At 39.8% G+C, this 17651-nt stretch overlaps 1 protein-coding gene across 10 annotated transcripts in view; it reads right to left on the bottom strand.

Moving 5' to 3' along the window:
* Window positions 1–180: 180 nt before the first annotated feature.
* The window catches only part of LOC105380755 (serine/threonine-protein kinase WNK1), a 78146-nt gene continuing 60675 nt past the window's right edge, over window positions 181–17651 (bottom strand). For all 10 annotated transcript variants that reach the window (XM_048631044.1, XM_048631046.1, XM_048631045.1 and 7 more), the window contains 5 exons: window positions 16780–16893; window positions 7556–7725; window positions 5679–5834; window positions 5086–5281; window positions 181–330 (listed from right to left, as the gene is read on the bottom strand). In XM_048631044.1, the coding sequence (XP_048487001.1) occupies window positions 287–330; window positions 5086–5281; window positions 5679–5834; window positions 7556–7725; window positions 16780–16893 (680 nt within the window). In that variant the 3' untranslated portion in view covers window positions 181–286. The remainder of the gene's footprint in view (window positions 331–5085; window positions 5282–5678; window positions 5835–7555; window positions 7726–16779; window positions 16894–17651) is intronic.

Raw genomic sequence — 17651 nt, 5'->3', positions numbered from 1 at the left:
AACTAGTAACCTTAAAAAAAACTACCTATTCCAACCTATTCTGATTCCAGAGTCTGTAACCTCAACTTCCTATCCTCAGGGGTTTAGCTGGAACCTCGAGCTTGAACCTATTTCAATACAGGGAAGGAAGTACACAATTTTTTGTAATTTTTTTTCAATATAAAAATGAAACAGCTCAACTCTAGATATCACATATGAATATTTATTTACGGTTAATGATAAAGATATAGTATAATATGATACAACGTACAATAAATATAAGGTACAATGTGATCCGCTACTCGCGTCATAACCTCTCCAGCGACAGAAGCACCACCTGCCGGCACAACACTGAAACAAAACATGAAAACATTATTAAGTACTAAATATTTTCTAGATGCTTTTAAACATGGCTCCCATTTGCATAATTATTAAACCAGGATTAGGCTGCAAGTCCACCAGAGCGGTATTCGAGTAAAAAATCTAAAAATAATATTTCACAAAAACTCAGCTTAAGGCTGTCACTAAAGCTAGAAGAAAATCAGAATCTGTCAAATCTAGTGAGGGGGGGTTGAGGTATGCGGGGCGTTCTCCGGACAATGACATGAAATTTTAACATAGTACTCGAAAACATTAAAGTGAAGACATGCCACTTTGTTAAACATATACTAAGTAAGTAATATTGTTTTGTAAGTGATACGAAAATATTTATTTTTATTTGAAAGTATTTTTAATATTTAATCATTAATTATAAAAAGTCGTGCCCGTGCCGATATTTATACAGGTTGTTGCAAAAAGGGTATACTAAACTAAGCCGAAACCTACGTGTGCAGCATGTTATTGATGTTATGTCTAAAACCCTGGAAATGAAATCAGAATGTAAAAATTCGCGTTTTTTTTTTTTTTCGCGAATTATGTATAGCCTCACTTGGGGGCAGATTTTAATATAAGAGGGACTACAGGGTGTTGTATTAAAAAAAGTATAGTTAGCCGAAAGGGCGTTACTCTGAATAACTTTTATCCTACGTATTTTTTTATATTCGTGAAAAAAAAAACGCTTCTCCATATATTTTTTTTGGTCACGTGACCTTTTAGTTAGACGACCTGTTTTATTTTGGTGTTTTAAAAGCAGAACAGTAGTTTGCAGAACTCTGCATATACAGGGTGTCCCAAAAGGTTACGTAGCTGGCAAAGGTGGTGATATGGGGTGGTCTGGGTGAGGTATAATATGTACTTAAGTATGTGTATTTTGGGTATGATAGAAATAATATTTTTGTTTCTTAAAACCAAAAAAAAATAAAACCTTGTTGCGCTCTTTTGCTCACTGTAAGTACCTACAAATATTGCTGTATTAAAAAAATTGCGGTTTTGTAATAACGATTATAAAAAAAGTTATTTTCAAGTCAAGGAGTCAGTACCTAATTACAATTTCAGTCAACACCAGGTGAACTGAAAAAAAATAGATAGTTCTAATTATTCTATAATCACTTTAGATCGCAAACATTGTAACTCCACTTTTCTCGGCGAAAAGTCAATTAGTGTCAGTTGGTGTCAATTAGGGCATGCAATACCGGAATAATTTTCAATACCGGTATTGAGTTTCGGTATTACTACTTCGGGATTCCGGTACTAATACCGGTATTAGACTTTCTTGTTGTTATAAATGGCAAATATTGTGTTTAAAGGACTATAGGCCAAAATTAAACAAGAAAAGGCAATCAAATTCTGTAATTATAGATATAGATTTCTACGACAATTGAGTATTAGAGTTAAAATGATAGATTTGAAAAAAAAATTTGGTGTCGGTTTACGCATGGGCAACAGTAGATTTCCAACGGCCAAAAACTACATTAAACTATTGGAAACAAGTGCGCTTTCATAGTATATAAGAACACAAGGCTAACTATACCTTAATCGCTTTATTTATAGCCTAAAAAGATTATTTATTTATAGCCTAAAAAGTCCGATTCCGGTATTACTTCAATACCGGTATTAACTTTCAATACTGGTATTGAAAAATACTTATTTTTTTTCCGGGTTCCCGGTATTGCGGTATTGTATGCCCTAGTGTCAATAGAAACGTTTTTTGAATTTACATGTTTTGTTTTACTCTTTATTCGAAAAAAAAAACTGTATTCCGCATTTTACAATTTGTTTTCCTCTAAACCAGAAACCGTGATTTTTAAACAAGAAAATTTAGTAATTCCCTTTATTCTCATATACAACGTGCGATGTAGGCGAGCGTGAACGAAAACTATGCAATAAGCCTTTGTTTTTATTACTACTTTACTAAAATAAAATAACATACTCAATAATGTTAATATTTTTTTTTTTGCAATATTGTAAAATTAAAATCTAATTATTAACATGAATTTCAACTTTTTTTTGCATCTATGCGTCGAATGACGGCATGACGGCTGCTGCAGCTACGTGCTGTCCAGACCTCCAACCAATCCCACCAGTACTGCAGGTTGCGTCGAATACGAGCCATTCTCTTCGACTTGACAAAACAGGTGCTCCTGGAAGGGCCATAAATCGCACGGCACCCGTACCGTATAGAGGCAACAGACTCCTTTGCAACAGCCTCCCAGATTCCTAAGTAGCCCATGCACTGCATGGCGAGCACAGCTCCAGCAATGGACAACATTTCAAAAAACTAAAGCTGCTATAATTCGGAAACCATTTAGAGATTTAGCTATAAAGGCCACGAAAAAAATATTTTTGAATTTTTTGGATGTATCATTTTGGAGAAATTCATAAAATAGTCAAAAAGTGCTGATGACGTCATGCATTAGGTGCGATGAATTTTGTTGCTCAAAGCCTATCGATGAAAAAAAAAAGTAACTGTCACTGTCATTTTTGATTGACGTTGACGTTTTATCGTGACGTTTTGTTGTTTATTTGGGTCATTTTCATAAATTCTGTTCCGACACTTTTTGACTTTTTTTTTTATTGATCGTATATAAAATGGTTAGTACGCATTAAGAGATGACCCGCTATATAATATGTCCCAGAGCATGCCACCGCCTACATAGCTAAAAAAATTGGGGTAAGTACATTATATTTATTTTAAAATAGTAATATATTATGCATTCATGTGTTTCAATTATGCTTGACTGGAATGCTTAATAAAATTATTTTTTCATGATAAGTATTTTGTATCATCAGAATTATCAATGTCACACTTTTTTTTGTCATTTGAAAATGACCCATTTGCTGGTTGGCACGTAAACAAAGTTTATGTCACCTGTCAGTTGTCAGTGTCATTTATGTTTTTTTTTTCGAGACTAAGGCAAAGGACTTAAATCAAAATTGAGCCTAATATGTAACGTCACTTCCGGTTTTAAAATAATAAACTTTAAAGTTAACATGGAAAAAGAAATGTACATGAAAAATAAAAAAATACGGGTCCTCTAATTTTTAATAAACTTTCCGAATAGCTAATAAAAATGTAGGGTAAAAAAATGAAATGTTGTCCATTTTTTCGTAATGAATCCTTGGGATGTCAGCCCTCTAGGAACGCGGTTACTATTTTTAAGCTAAGAGCTAGTTCTCATCCTGCTCCGACAGTGAACGAACGATCACGCATTTCGGATGCCAAACTGACTGTCCGAAAGGTCGAGACCGTACCACCACGTACTACAGAGGTAGTGGGTGCAGCAATGCACCTCTGCCTACCCCGCAATGGAGTACATTAGTACAAGGCGTGAGAGTGTATGTATGTGTGTAGATATGTAGATAAAGTCGCACTTAACCGCTTTTTTTGCAAAGCTTGTTAAATACCTTCATAGATTTAAAAAAATATGTACATTTTAGTTCTTCAATTTTTAAAAGTACTTATGCTTTTGAACACCCTTTAGTGTACAGACTACCACATCTTAAAATATATATTATAAAAAATTACGGTTTTTGGTTTCAAATAATACAAATTGAGAACTTAATTTTCAACACCCTGTATATTGTGTAGCTTACCTAGCAAACACAACCGTTAAAATAAAATAAAGTTAAATTATTACCCCTCAGAATATAAACAGGCTCGCGCTTTGGCATACTGTATTGACCGTATAGTTCTTATTCGGAGAATCGAATAAGTGTCATTATGTGTAATGTTTACCTTTATCTATGCATCTGTAACTCTATAGTAAAAAATGTAAACAAATCGAAAAGGCGAAATGTTTTCTAAGAATTTTCGGCTTTTCTCCATCTAAAATGTTTAGAAAATTAACTTTTCATAGCAAATGCATATGTATTATAATATTTGCAGTCATCATTTGTTGATTTAATCAGTTTTTGTGAAATATTTGATTAAAAATAAAATGGCGTGGGTATCGCTCCTAACAGGCCGCCACCAGGGCGACGACTGAAGAAATCTGAAATCTGTCACGGCGTCATCATTTTTAAACCGGAATTTATTAGTTTTTTGCAAAAAAAGTTGACTTCTGGTCCATTAAATCCAACTCTTTAAGGTAACTTTGTTAAGAATTTAATTACCTACACATACATATAAGATTCCATGAAAATGGGCCCTCTGATTTCGAGGGTTTTTTCATAATAAGTCGAAAAATGGCAAAAGACATGGTCTGTTTGCAATTTTTTTTAACATACTTATTATAATCCTGCACCAATTTCTAAGCAAATATCATGTTGAGTATACCCTCTGCTACAATATATATTTTTCTCAAAGTGATAGAAGCTACCGTTTTTCCAATCCAATCAAGTATATCAAACCGACTTTAGCATTTTAGGTTTCGTAATCCCCTTAAAAAGACATCCTAATGATACTAATTAATGCGAAGTAGCACTGAGCCGGTCAAATCTAGAGAAACGTAGAATGGGGCACCCTCGGAGCGGCTTGACCGAAATCGTGTAATCGTAGGACGTCAATTATAATTATAACCAATCAAATGTCTTTCTCTACATTGAGGGCCTACAACCCTTTAGGCCCAGTTCAGAACGACGCGGACCGGCCTTACCGCTGTAAGGTTTCATACATTTTTCATTCCGTCACGGACGTCCGCGTAGATCATCCGCGTCGCACTGAATAGGGCCTTACAATACGACAGCCTTAATTATCGCTAAAAGCGCAAAATCCAGACAACAACTCACCCCGATCAGTGACAGTATCCTGCAGCACAGCCGTGGCTCGCAACCCGGCGCGCTCCGCCACGGCCCCCCCGCGCGCGCCGCCCGCGCCCCCGCGCACCTCCTGCCCCTCGCAGTACCGCGCCGCCTCGTCTTCCGGCTCTAGGCACCGCCAGGCGGAGAGCTCTTCGGAGGCGGAGACCGGCTCTAGGGATGGATCCTGGGGGTGGGAAGGGTTGGATGAGATGACATTCAATGGGCATGTACCTCTACATGTACCTTTCTGAAAGCTTCGCTTCGCTTATTTGTTGTGACGAGGGTTTGGTTAGATGTGGCAATATCCATTTTGAAGGTAACCTTTGCAGTAAAAGGCGCACAGTTGCTCACCAATTAATACTACACTCTGGTTAAAGTTACAATCGCTTATCGCAGCTATGGCCATCACATGAAGCACCTTTTCAGAGTCTGGTAAGGCTCATGTAAGTGTAACTTTTACCAACACTACACTCACTCACCGCAGCCACAGCAGCTTGCATAAAAGACTCCTCCTCCAGGTATTCAACCAGATTCAACCAAAACTGTACCCTACCACACTACCACATCCTACAAACACTTACCGCAGCCACCGCCGGCGCGGGCGGCTCCTCGAAGGGGCGGAGGGCGGGCCCCGGCGCCAGGCGCGGGTCCATGACGGCGCACGTCAGCCTCCTCTCCCGGTCCAGTACTAGGTAGCTGAGCGGCTCGTGAGGGGGGGAGGGGGGAGGGGAGTCCGACTGTGGAGGGAGAAATGGAGGTTATTATTAATTGGTTCATGGAAAACATAGTGACGAAAGACGCTTCGTGACCTGGTTTGGAGTAAGTAACTTGCGATTGTGAGAACCCTTAGGGCCAGTTTTTTGATCCCTAGTTAACTCAACCATTGGTCAAAAATGCCTACCATTAGTTAAAATCCACCAAAATTCGTATGGAGCTGTCATGTTTGACAAGTGACTTGACTAATAGCTAAACTTGACCACGGATCAAAAAACTCGGCCTTAATCTGAGTATGTATGTATGATTAAGAAATATTATAAATAAATGAACAATAAACAAACAAAAAAAAGGTCTAGTGTCTACTACTGGACATGGGTCTCCGGAAAAAATCGCCTTTCTCATCTAGCCGCAACCATCTAAAGTCGTCTTCAAGCCAGTTGGATTGTGTGAAACCTAACGATGCCATTGGTGCGCGATATTCGTCTATTGACATTTGTTTCGTCTAGAACGCGCTTCAAACCTTTCATTCCTATTTAAATGCAAGATGACGGGCTTTTTTTTCGGCTTTAAAAAAGGAGGTTCGCATTTTGTTCTGTATAATGTCCCTATGTAAGTATGTTTCCGCGATAATCTCGCAACTTACTGAACCAATTTCGATGCAATCTCCTCACCTGTCTCGGCTGCGGGTCTATGACAGTGCTGTGCCCCTTCCACTTACGTTTATCTAGCTAGACACGCTACCAACCCTCTCTTATCATTCCATCAAAAACCCAAAACGCTTACATTTCCGTATTCATCTCATCACACATTACACCGGTCACTCTCACCTGTCTCGGCTGCGTCTGTGTCTAGTGTCTAGTACTGGTCATATGCAAGCAAGGATCGCTACATAAGTGAAGACAGCCTTTCTCATCCAACCTAAACTAAAGCTAATCTTAAAGCTCCGCTACGTTTCGATTGTGTTTGTTATAATGTGTGTTGATCAGAAGACACTTTTGTCCCTTGGACGTGGGTAGTATCTGTGAATCGTCGCGACGCCATTGGTTGGCTATTTTCCACTGACGTTCGTCTAGTTAGACAAGCTCTGAACCCTCTATAAATGCGATATATGACCGAATAGCCGTATTCATCTCATCACACATGACACGGACCTGTCTCGGCTGCGGGTCGATGACGGCGCTGCGCGCGCCGGCGGCGTCGTGCACGAGGTACGCGCGCGCCCCCCCGCCCCCCGTCAGCACGTACGTCTGCCCAGTCTCCGGGCACGGGGGGCCCGACTCAAGACAGAGTGGGACTGGGGGAGCCCCACTTCCAGTGTGTTTATGTCATCATTTTATTTAGACACTTACTGTATTACCTACCGCAAAAAACTTTAAACACTATTTAACAAGTGTTTAAAACGATTTAAAACGGAATTTGACCGATTTTGTAGGCGTTTGGCAGCGCTAAACATCTGTTAAATGCTGTCTAACGCTGCGGTAAGGCCCATAATGTCATGCTACTAAAGATAATCTTAAAGCGCTGCTACGTTTCGAGTGTTTTTATGCCATAATGTATCTCAACCAATGCTCAAAAGACACTTTTGTCACTTTGACACTTACTAATTTTATCTGTCAAACCTAGCGACGTCATTGGTGCGCACTATATTCAACTTTCGTTCGTCTAGCTATAATAGCCATCTTTTATCATTCTATCAAAAATTAAAATCCATCTCATCACACATTACACCTGTCACACGGACCTGTCTCGGCTGCGGGTCGATGACGGCGCTGCGCGCGCCGGCGGCGTCGTGCACGAGGTACGCGCGCGCCCCCCCGCCCCCCGTCAGCACGTACGTCTGCCCAGTCTCCGGGCACGGGGAGTAAGAGTCCGCTTCCAAGTAGGACTGGGAGAAGTCCAGCTTGTCTTTCGCTGTGGAGGATAGAATGTGATTAGTGAAGTGCTGTTCATTGGGACACGAGTAAATGCATAGTTACGTAGTGTTATGATTAGAGAGCAGTTTGTACATAAATAAATTACAGTTAAGGGCCCGTACAGGGTGACGTGCCGCGCCAATTTCGGGTTTTCAATGCTCTTCACACAGCACACGCAGTGACACGCACACATGTAAGTTTGCACAGTGGGTCGATAAACTTTTACTCGCCAACTTTATTGACAATTATGTTCAAGTACATTTTGGGTGATTTTAGGGAAAGTAAGTATAATTCTTACTTACACTGGTAGGCACCAGGAAAGAGTAGAAATTAATAGGGGTGCCACTTTACTCTATACTCGGAACCCGATTAGCTTTCTCAAACAAATGTGGTATTTACTTGTAGAAAGGTAACTAAAAGTATTAAAGTGTAGATAATAAGTTTCGGGGTTCTACCTTTTTTGGCATAAGATTTTTTTACCTAATCTCGTATTGCATAGTAACGTTTGGTCAAAGTCTCGTTACGCCGAAAATCGTATGGCATAAATCTCGTTTAGTAAAAAGTTATTTCGCATAACATTGTTTAGCCTAATAATGGTATGGCCAAATCTTGAATAGCCTAATAATGCTATGGCATAGGTTTATTAGGTTTTTATACAAAGTAATAATATTCGTTTGGCTTTAACTTTGACGGAGCGTCTCCCTACATAGCGCAAACTGGTGCCTTGTATTGTTTCCGCTGTTTGGAAAACGCTCCGCTCCGCTTCGCTGCGCTCCGCTTTGGTTTTGATGAACATGTGCACCTAACACGCTCCTCCTCGCTTTGCTCGTCGTCGCACCTATTTTTAGGTTTCGATCTCATGGGGTTTGTAATAATTATATTGGTCGTTAACTTTCAATTTTTTGATCATACAATATCGTGATTTTCGGGATGTAGGAGAAAAATACCACAATTTGTACATTTACTACATACTTAATATATTATTTATTAAGATAACATTACGAGAAACAAGATTATACATAGGTATAGACGAACATAAATTTGAGCAAACGAAACTTAGGTGTTTAAAGATTGTGCCTAAAGAGTTTTAGACGAAACGAGCCTTATGCCACATAAGTCTTGGCAAAGTGATGGTTCGGCCAAAAAAGTTTAGACCATACGAGTTATGCGAAATGAGTTTTGGTCAATAAAGATTATGCGAGATGAGCGGAACCCAAGTTTCGGGCATCCTCCAGCCAACTGAACCCCGACGACAAAGCAAAGTAAATACATAGTGTCGCAAAAGGGCTATACTAAGCCAAAAGGGGATGACTCAAGGGGTCATTCTGAACAACTTTTGTTCTACGAGATTTGCAAATTCGCGAAAAAAAATATTCGTTTTCCATGGTAAAAAGTCACATGTCCAACAAAGTTTCTATGAAATGAAAGGACTTGATTTTCACATTACAAAAATATGCATATTGAAGGTATTTAAATAACAACACCAAAATTATTGAAATAAAAAATGATCATGAACTACCTACCGACGTAAAATTTCATAAAATAAAAACAACTAAAAAGTTACAAATAAAAAAATACAATTATAAAAAACTAAAAACCTGACTGTACGCTAAAAACATGAAAACGAGTCCCAATGTTAATGGAAAGTATCGCAGGCGGGGACCAACTTGACCGCCACTCAAGGCCGTTTTCTAAGTAACATTCAGCTAAATGGTGAACCCTCTGCTGGTATAATTTGTTTATATACCGCTTTTTCAATACCTGTAAGTACATTTTTTGGCAGCATAATATTTTTACTTAATTTTAGGGTTTCGAACGTCAAAAGAAAAAAAGCAACCGTTATAGGATCTCTTTGTTGTCCGTCTGTCTGACTGACTGTCTGTCACCGCCCTTTTTCTCAGAAACGGGTAAAGATATCAAGCTTATATTTCGCATAGATGAGGCGTACCCCAAAAAAAATATTATGGTACTCCCACTGTATGGTATTGTCCCACACAAGTAAATTGGGGCTTATATTTTTTCCAGTTATTTTGATGTGTATCCTTTTTTTTTCTTTGTTGTTTTGTATAAGTATGTGTTTCTTTTCTTTAAATCTGTATTTTTTTTGTTGTTGCTGTCTATGTGTCGAAAAAATGTATCTTTATCTTCAAATCACGCCATCTATCGTTTGTTTTTTTGTGGCTACTGTCTATAGAAGAAATTCCGTCATTGTCAATTTTACGTTACGAATTTATTTTTATTTATTTTATTTTTATTTTTACATTTTCGTGGAGAATCAACAGCATTTTGTTAATAAATAATTATTACTTATGAACACATAACAACTTGATGCCATTAACAGAATGAACTTAGTAAACCCAGTAAACCTAACACATCCAGAGGAAAAACAAAATCTCTTTCTCTCTCTCTGAAAAACATACTTAATAGCCCAAACTCGATGCTTTTAGCTATTAACATCTTTGAAATAAAATTGAGCCACCACCGTGTTACTGCCCTCATCAGATCCTCACGAGACCATACCTCAACCAGCACCAAGAGACTGTATTTTTGATCCCTAACCTAATGTTCGTGCGTATTGTCATCACTTAGATCCATTCGCTATATTCCTGCTCCTCATCAGACCTTTACGAGACTGTAATATCACGAGAATATTGCACACTATCTAATTTAATTTAATGTATTGAATATACTGGAAGAATTATGCTTCCTCAATTTCAAATCAAATTATGTTGGTGTCATAAAAGTTGAAAAAGTGCAATGACAACCAATGTGCAGTGATTTTGTATCTGTACACGATAAGATCGCGAGCTGTCAGTGCTGCCTAAACCGACGTGACCCTTCTTTGGAGGCCAGCGGCCAACTGAGTCAAACGTCACTTGTGTTTATGATTTTATAACATAGAAAGCCGCCATAGATATTTGTATGAAGATTTGAGGGAAAAAAATTGCTCAAGTTTGGGATTAATTTACACAAAATAAGTGTGTGTTTATTAAAAAACAAGGTATTTAGCGCCTAGTCCAAGCCTTTAACTTTATAATATGATAAAAATCATATGAAAATTCTTTATAATTACGACACAGTTGTTACAATACGGGAGTGTGATTGACTGGTTTTTCTTGATATTCTGAAATTAATTTACAGTTATCCATAATCATTTACTTAAATTCGAATGATTCAGCACCTAGCTAGACTCTTCAACTACCTGTGTGATTTTTTTCAAGGCTGTAGAGCATCATTTACTACATAATTCTATGACAATGCCAACCCTCGATTCCCTATTGCAGACCCTTAAAGAATTTCAATTGCACAGGTATATATTTTGCGTTTCCAGTGGAAAAATTGCTCCCTTGTTGTCAGGCGCGTAAGGGCTCCCGACACATAAACGAGACGACGTCACTATAAGACATCACGTCGTACCACTCTTTAGCTCTGTCCCATTAACCTTCTTCTTCTTCTATCGTGTAAAATGCACTAAGCTAACTTCTCCAGTGTTTTGCTACTCTTATTGCGAGATCATTGGCCTTCATCAGGTCGCCTTGACTGCATTTTGGGGCATTAGGACACTCTATAAGGTGTGACGTAGTCTGGAGGCTTCCGCAACTGCATAGAGTGCTGGCATTGGCTGGGAGCATATTCCATCGCCTTAAATTGTCCTTCGTCCGGGCAACGCCAGCCCGGAGGCGGTTTAGAGTTTTCCATACAGACCACTCTTCACCCCCTCCAGCAGGCAGCTCCTCGGCTGGCTGGACAAACTGACGCAAGTGGGAAGTATCGGCTCTCCAGCGGCTCAACCTGAACTCCTGCGCTGTCTCGTTAGTCAGCGGTTCGGTTGTGACGAAGCTTCTGCGTGATTTAAGGCGCTGCTGCACTGGAACATGACCATATAGAGGATGGCGCAAGTCGTTCAGTTGTTTCCAGCGCTCTTTGGCCGCAGCGGCCTGTCTGCGAACCGCTGGCGGTGCTATTCCAGCGAGCAGGTATAGCTTATCAGTCGGAGTTGGTTTTAAGCAACCTGTTACCAGCCGACAGGTCTCATTAAGCGCGATGTCCACCTTCCCAGCGTGAGCCGAGTTGTTCCATACTGGTCATGCGTATTCTGCCGCGGAGTAACTTAAGGCTAGGGCTGAGGTTCGTAGGACATGCGGGTGAGCCCCCCCAAGTTCTACCGGTCAGGCGACGAAGAATGTTGTTTCTTGCGGCCACTTTCATCTTTGTGTTGGTGCAATGGGCTTTGTAGGTCAAGGATCGATCCAAGGTAATGCCAAGGTATTTGGGGTTCGGGCAGTTCTCGAGCCATTGACTCTCCCATTGCACGTAAAGTGGGCGCGTCGCCTCGCGATTCTTCAGGTGAAAAGCACATAGCTTCGTCTTGCTGGGGTTAGGACGCAATTGGTTGGCCTCATAGTAGGCAGACAGCTCCGCCAATGCAGATGTCAACCCCTGCTCTACACTCTCGAAGGTCTTGCGCTGACATGCCAATGCGAGGTCATCTGCGAACAGTATATGCTTCATACCTGAGATATTCGGCTGGTCGTTGGTGTAGATGTTAAATAAAAGAGGGGCCAGAACGCTACCCTGTGGTAGCCCATTTTTTTGACGTCGCCATCTACTGTCCTTTCCCTGATGAGTTACGTAAAACCTTCGATTACTCAGCATCTGTTCTATGACACGAGTAAGGTGGTAGTCTTTAGTCAGGTTGTAGATTTTTGTGATCAAGCAGCGATGGCTGACTGTGTCGTATGCTGCCGACAGGTCCACGAGAGCAACCCCTGTGACTTTACCTTCCTCGTAACCGTCTTCTATATACTGGGTTAATGATAACGCCTGGCTTGTACACGATTTTCCAGGGCGAAACCCAGCCTGTTGAGGGATTAACTTATCGTCCAAAGTTCTAGTCATTCTATTCAGAATAAGTCGCTCAAAGATCTTGAACAGGTGGCACAACAGTCATATCGGTCGATAGTTCTTTGGGTCGTCTGGTGTTTTTCCCGGCTTAAGAAGAGCTATAACGTGTGATTTTCTCCAAGCTTTAGGAATGGACTTATTGGCAACACAGTTGTTGAGCAGCGACAGAAACCAGCTTCTTGCCCCGGGGCCAAAGTTTTTGACCTGTTCCGTAAAATTACTCTATTCCGGCTGCTTTACCATTTTTTAGGTGGCATAGTGCTGTTTGGAGCTCCCTTCCAGTGAACGGCTCAGAAAGAAATTCAACTTCATCCTCTTGTCGGGAGATTTTGAGTGGTGGGCTTCTGGATGTTGATTTCCCATTCAGTAGTAGCTGGTGAGCTATCTGGTTTGCCGTAACATTGCTGTGCAAGTTGGCTACCGTTGGGTCACTGTCCAACCTCTTTATGAACTTCCAGGCTTTCTTGCTATTGTGCGTCATGTCAACGGTTTCAAGCATCTTGCACCACTTGCTGGTTGTTCTCGGCGATAGCAAGTAGCAAATCATTGCCAAGGTCTATCGTCATTTGGGAGAATGGATCACTCTCATAAGAAGTGCGGTATTCCTCCATGATTGTTATGAGGTCCTTAGTCATTCCGGGGATGTAGCTTGTTCGACAGCCACGTGGTATGTGGCGCCTCGATGCAAGTTTCACTTTATTGATAAAGGTGTCATAGTTCTCCAGTGATGGCTCAAGATTCTCGATGAGTGAGTCCAGTTCCTTGGAAAAGTCTTCCCAGTTTGCTTTTGAAAAATTATACCGCCTTTTAAAGGGTACCACTTGAGGCTTAACTGATGCAAAAACCTGGCACATTATCAGGGTGTCCACTCTGAAAGCTTCAAAAAATTCCCTGACTTTTCCCTGACTTTCCATGACCATTTCAGAAAATTTCCCTGACCAGAGAGGAAAATAAAAACCCAATTTAAGTAATTTGAAGACATAGCCTGAAGTTTTGCTTTCATTTCTTTGACACTTATTGAAATATCGACAGCGTAAAATATTTATACAGGGGGCTGCAAAAGCGGTATACTAAGCTGAAAGGACGTGATTCAGGAGAGGTCATTCTAAACAAAATTTTAACTGACTTCGAAAAAAGGAGGAGGTTCAGTATTTTTTTTATGTATGTTCACTGATTACTCCGCCATTTAGGCACCGATTTTGATTTTTTTTAATGTAATGAGTGGGACGTTAGGGTTGGAAAACGAGTAAAAAATTGGGTTTTTATTTCCATTTTAGGCACGCATTAACCGATTCTAATGAAATTTAGAACGTAAATATAGTTCTTATAACAAAAAAATATGATGGTGACCTGGAGCTGATCTGATGATGGAAACGGAATGCAGTCAAGGAAACTCATCAACGGTATAACAACTACCTCATGCCTAAAGGCTTGAATGATTCGTATTGACTAGTAGGACTTATTGGTATCATTTTGCACCTTACATTAATTGATTGTTAATTATTGCAAATACACTAGAAACAATAAAATTATAATTTAATGTTTAGACCAATTCTATGTGACAGTACAAATATACCTAAGCACTGTGCACAATGTGCTTAATGTGAAAAAAAAAATCGTACCCGCTTAGGTATAGTTGTACTGTCACATAGAATTCGTCTACACATTAAATTATTTCTTACTTTTTACATGTTTTAAGGTAAAATTTTTTGTTCTTAAAATTGTCAAAAAAAAACTTTGCTAACAAACTCACGTTTATTTCGCCATAAACGTTAAGTCTTTCTTGTATTTGCGATAATGAGAACGTAGTATTAAGTTTTTTGAGATAAATACTTATAAAGACATACAACATTTGGAAAGCCAAGCGGCATTCACTGGTTTTTATTGCATAAAAGATAAGTTTTCACTGTTTGAAACTCACTTTATGGTTGATCTAGTAGGTTTTAAAAGTACACCTTCCCGAAAACCATGATTCAGAAAATGTGTGAGGAAGGAAGCAGGCAGATAACATAAACTTTTTCTTTTTAGTATAAAACTTGTACCATTTTTATTAGTAACTAGCTGTTCCCGCGCGCTTCGCTTCGCCTTAAAAAGTTTTCCCGTGGGAATCCCGGGATAAAAAGTAGCCTATGTTCTTTCCCAGGGTCTAGACCGTATGTATACCAAATTTCATTCAAATCCGTTCAGTAGTTTTGGCGTGAAAGAGTAACAGACAGACAGACAGACAGACAGACAGACAGACAGACAGACACAGTTACTTTCGCATTTATAATATTAGTTAGGATCTAATGACTTGTCTGTCACTACGACATCGAAACCGAAGAACAAAAAACTTTTTGTATTGTACAATCGCATTCAAATTTCACACTAAGTAGGTGCCGCGCCGAGTCGCCGAGCGACACGACGCAAGACGACGACAGTCTTAAAATGTTGTTTAGAATGGCGAGCTGAGTCACCTTTTGCAACAACCTGTATATAATATATTGGACATCATTATACCATTGAAACCTCTGAACTGAGAAAGAGATCTACTCGTAGCTAATTTTTTAAAATTCCTATTACATATTTTCCCATCTTATTTGTATTTTATTAAATCACCATACTGTATGTAATAGTATCGATCATTAAAAATATTTGAAAACTAAACGAGATTTTATTTTAATGTTTTAAATAATAACATTAATTACTAATATTTTTCCTAAAATATGCATGAATAGTAATTTTCCCTGACTTTCCAGGTGGCCCATCGATTTCACTGACTTTCCCTGACCACCTTGAGCTTCCCTGACTTTTCCCTGACTTTCCCTGACTTTCCAGATAGTGGACACCCTGATTATGGGTCTATGTTGCGTCCGTGGGATGGGGTTCAGGACAGTTTTAGTGCACCGGTCTGACACTGTTTTGCTAGCGAAGATCAGATCCGGATTGTATCCTCTCTTCCAGCGGCCACTATTGAAGGATGGGGGTAGCTTTGGGTCATGAATCAATGCAAGGTTGCAAACTTCAGCCCATGCTTCGACCAAATCGCCGTTAGCATCGCGTGTTTGGTATCCCCACGTTTCGCTGTGGCTATTAAAGTCTCCCAGTATAAACTTTACCTTATCGGCCGCTGTAGGATTACTTTCCTCAAACTGAAATTTTGCCAGAGGTGGTTTATATACGTTAATCACCTTACAGTTGCAGAGGTCTAAGGTTATTATCTCAATGTTGTTGGCAGAGTCACAGTGTACAGATGTTACTTCTAGGCTATGTTTAGTAAACACTGCGCTACCGTACTGACGATGTGGGATTTCTGCAACTAGTTTCATGCCTGCAATGTTTGGGCGGCAGTTGTTCTTCGCCCTGTGCGTTTCCTGCAGGCAGAGTATGTCACAGTCGTGAGATTTGCACAGGTCGCTGAGAAGATCTTGTTTTTCAGTCGATAAGCCTTCAATGTTGCAAGAAATCATCGTCAATGACGGTCTTTTTAAGGTAACGTCCATGGTAGCTATGCTTAGTACTTAGTACCCATTAACCTGACGTCGTATCTTTCGTCGTAATTTTAGGCGGCCTAAGGCCGCAAATTGCATAGACTCTAAGGGTCAATACAGACGTACCACAACCACACCACAACCACAACCACACCACAATCACGCGGTGTGGTCGGGCGTATATTTTGTATTGACAATGAATAATCCAATTCACACGTGCCACATTTTGCCGTTGTTATCGACCACCTGTGTAATACGACCACATCGCAACCACATCGCAACCACATCGCAACCACAACGCAACCACATCGCAACGGCAACGCCGCCACGCGGCGGCGGCACCGCGATCACCTCCTCTCCCTATTAAATGCACACGACGACGTGGTTACCACATCGCAATGACAGCGACAACGCAACCACATCGACATTTTGTCGCTGCCACAACGCAACTGCAAAAAGCCGCTGTCACACAATTCACACGTAACCACAGCTTGACCACATTTTGTCGCTGCGACGTGGTGTGGTTGTGGTACGTGTGAATTGACGCTAAGTCATAGAAGAAGCCAGCTTCCTAAACTAGTTTACCCGTGTTTGTTTCATGACCTGTAGTTACGTATGTCTGTGCGCGATTATCTGGCGTTTGGCTGGACCGAATTTGATGAGGTTTTATTACGTACCTCGGTGGTGGTCGTTGTGCGGCGGCAGCAGGCGGCACACGGCGTGATCGCGGCACATGCGCGCGCGCGACACGTGGAAGCGACCGCCAGAACCGCCCCACCCAGATGATAGATCTGGAACATTACAATAAACGTCAATGAAAAGATGGCAATATTAGGCACGCGACCAGAGTTGATAAATAAAATAAACCACATAGAAATTTAATAAACATAAAAAATGAGTATCTCCACTTTGTCACAACTTTTATGTTCGTCTTCTTATAACCTTTCACCTAACACGGTGTCGGTGTTTCACAAAGTGGGTCTGATCATAAACATCAGATCTACCATAGTAAAATCACGAAAATACCTACTCAACTATTATGTATGGAACAGCTCTTTCTTCGTAATTTTATAATTGAGTTAACTATACATTCTACATATGTTAACAGACATCGATTCCCAAGTACATTGAAGGGTAGGGTTTCACAAGGTATAACTAGGTAATGATGAAGGCACAAAATGTGATTTTAGAGCTATCAAAACCTTAATTTAATTTTTTATTTTTTATTTATTTTATTTTTATCTTTATTAAAATCCAACAGCGATTACATTTAGTAGATTATAGTGGTAGAATTGATTACAAAAAGTATGGCCAATGATAGGATTCACTTATAATTATTTAAGTTTTAGCCGAGGTCGGATATAAAACTAATCTTAACTAAAACTAAAATATAAAAATCATGTTTAGAAGAAAAACTACATTAGTGGATAGTGGCAGTAAAGCTGAACTTGCTAATATTACGCATAGCTAATACAAATAAATAAATATAACATTAAGTGGTTTTTAAAAAAAGGGTATATTTAAATATAATGTTAAATAAAATATATAA

This window comes from Plutella xylostella, chromosome 27 (genome assembly GCF_932276165.1).
Source record: "Plutella xylostella chromosome 27, ilPluXylo3.1, whole genome shotgun sequence".
Classification (NCBI taxonomy): Eukaryota; Metazoa; Arthropoda; class Insecta; order Lepidoptera; family Plutellidae; genus Plutella; species Plutella xylostella.
Note: the sequence above shows the minus strand (reverse complement) of the source record. Positions and strands in the feature narration are given on the sequence as shown.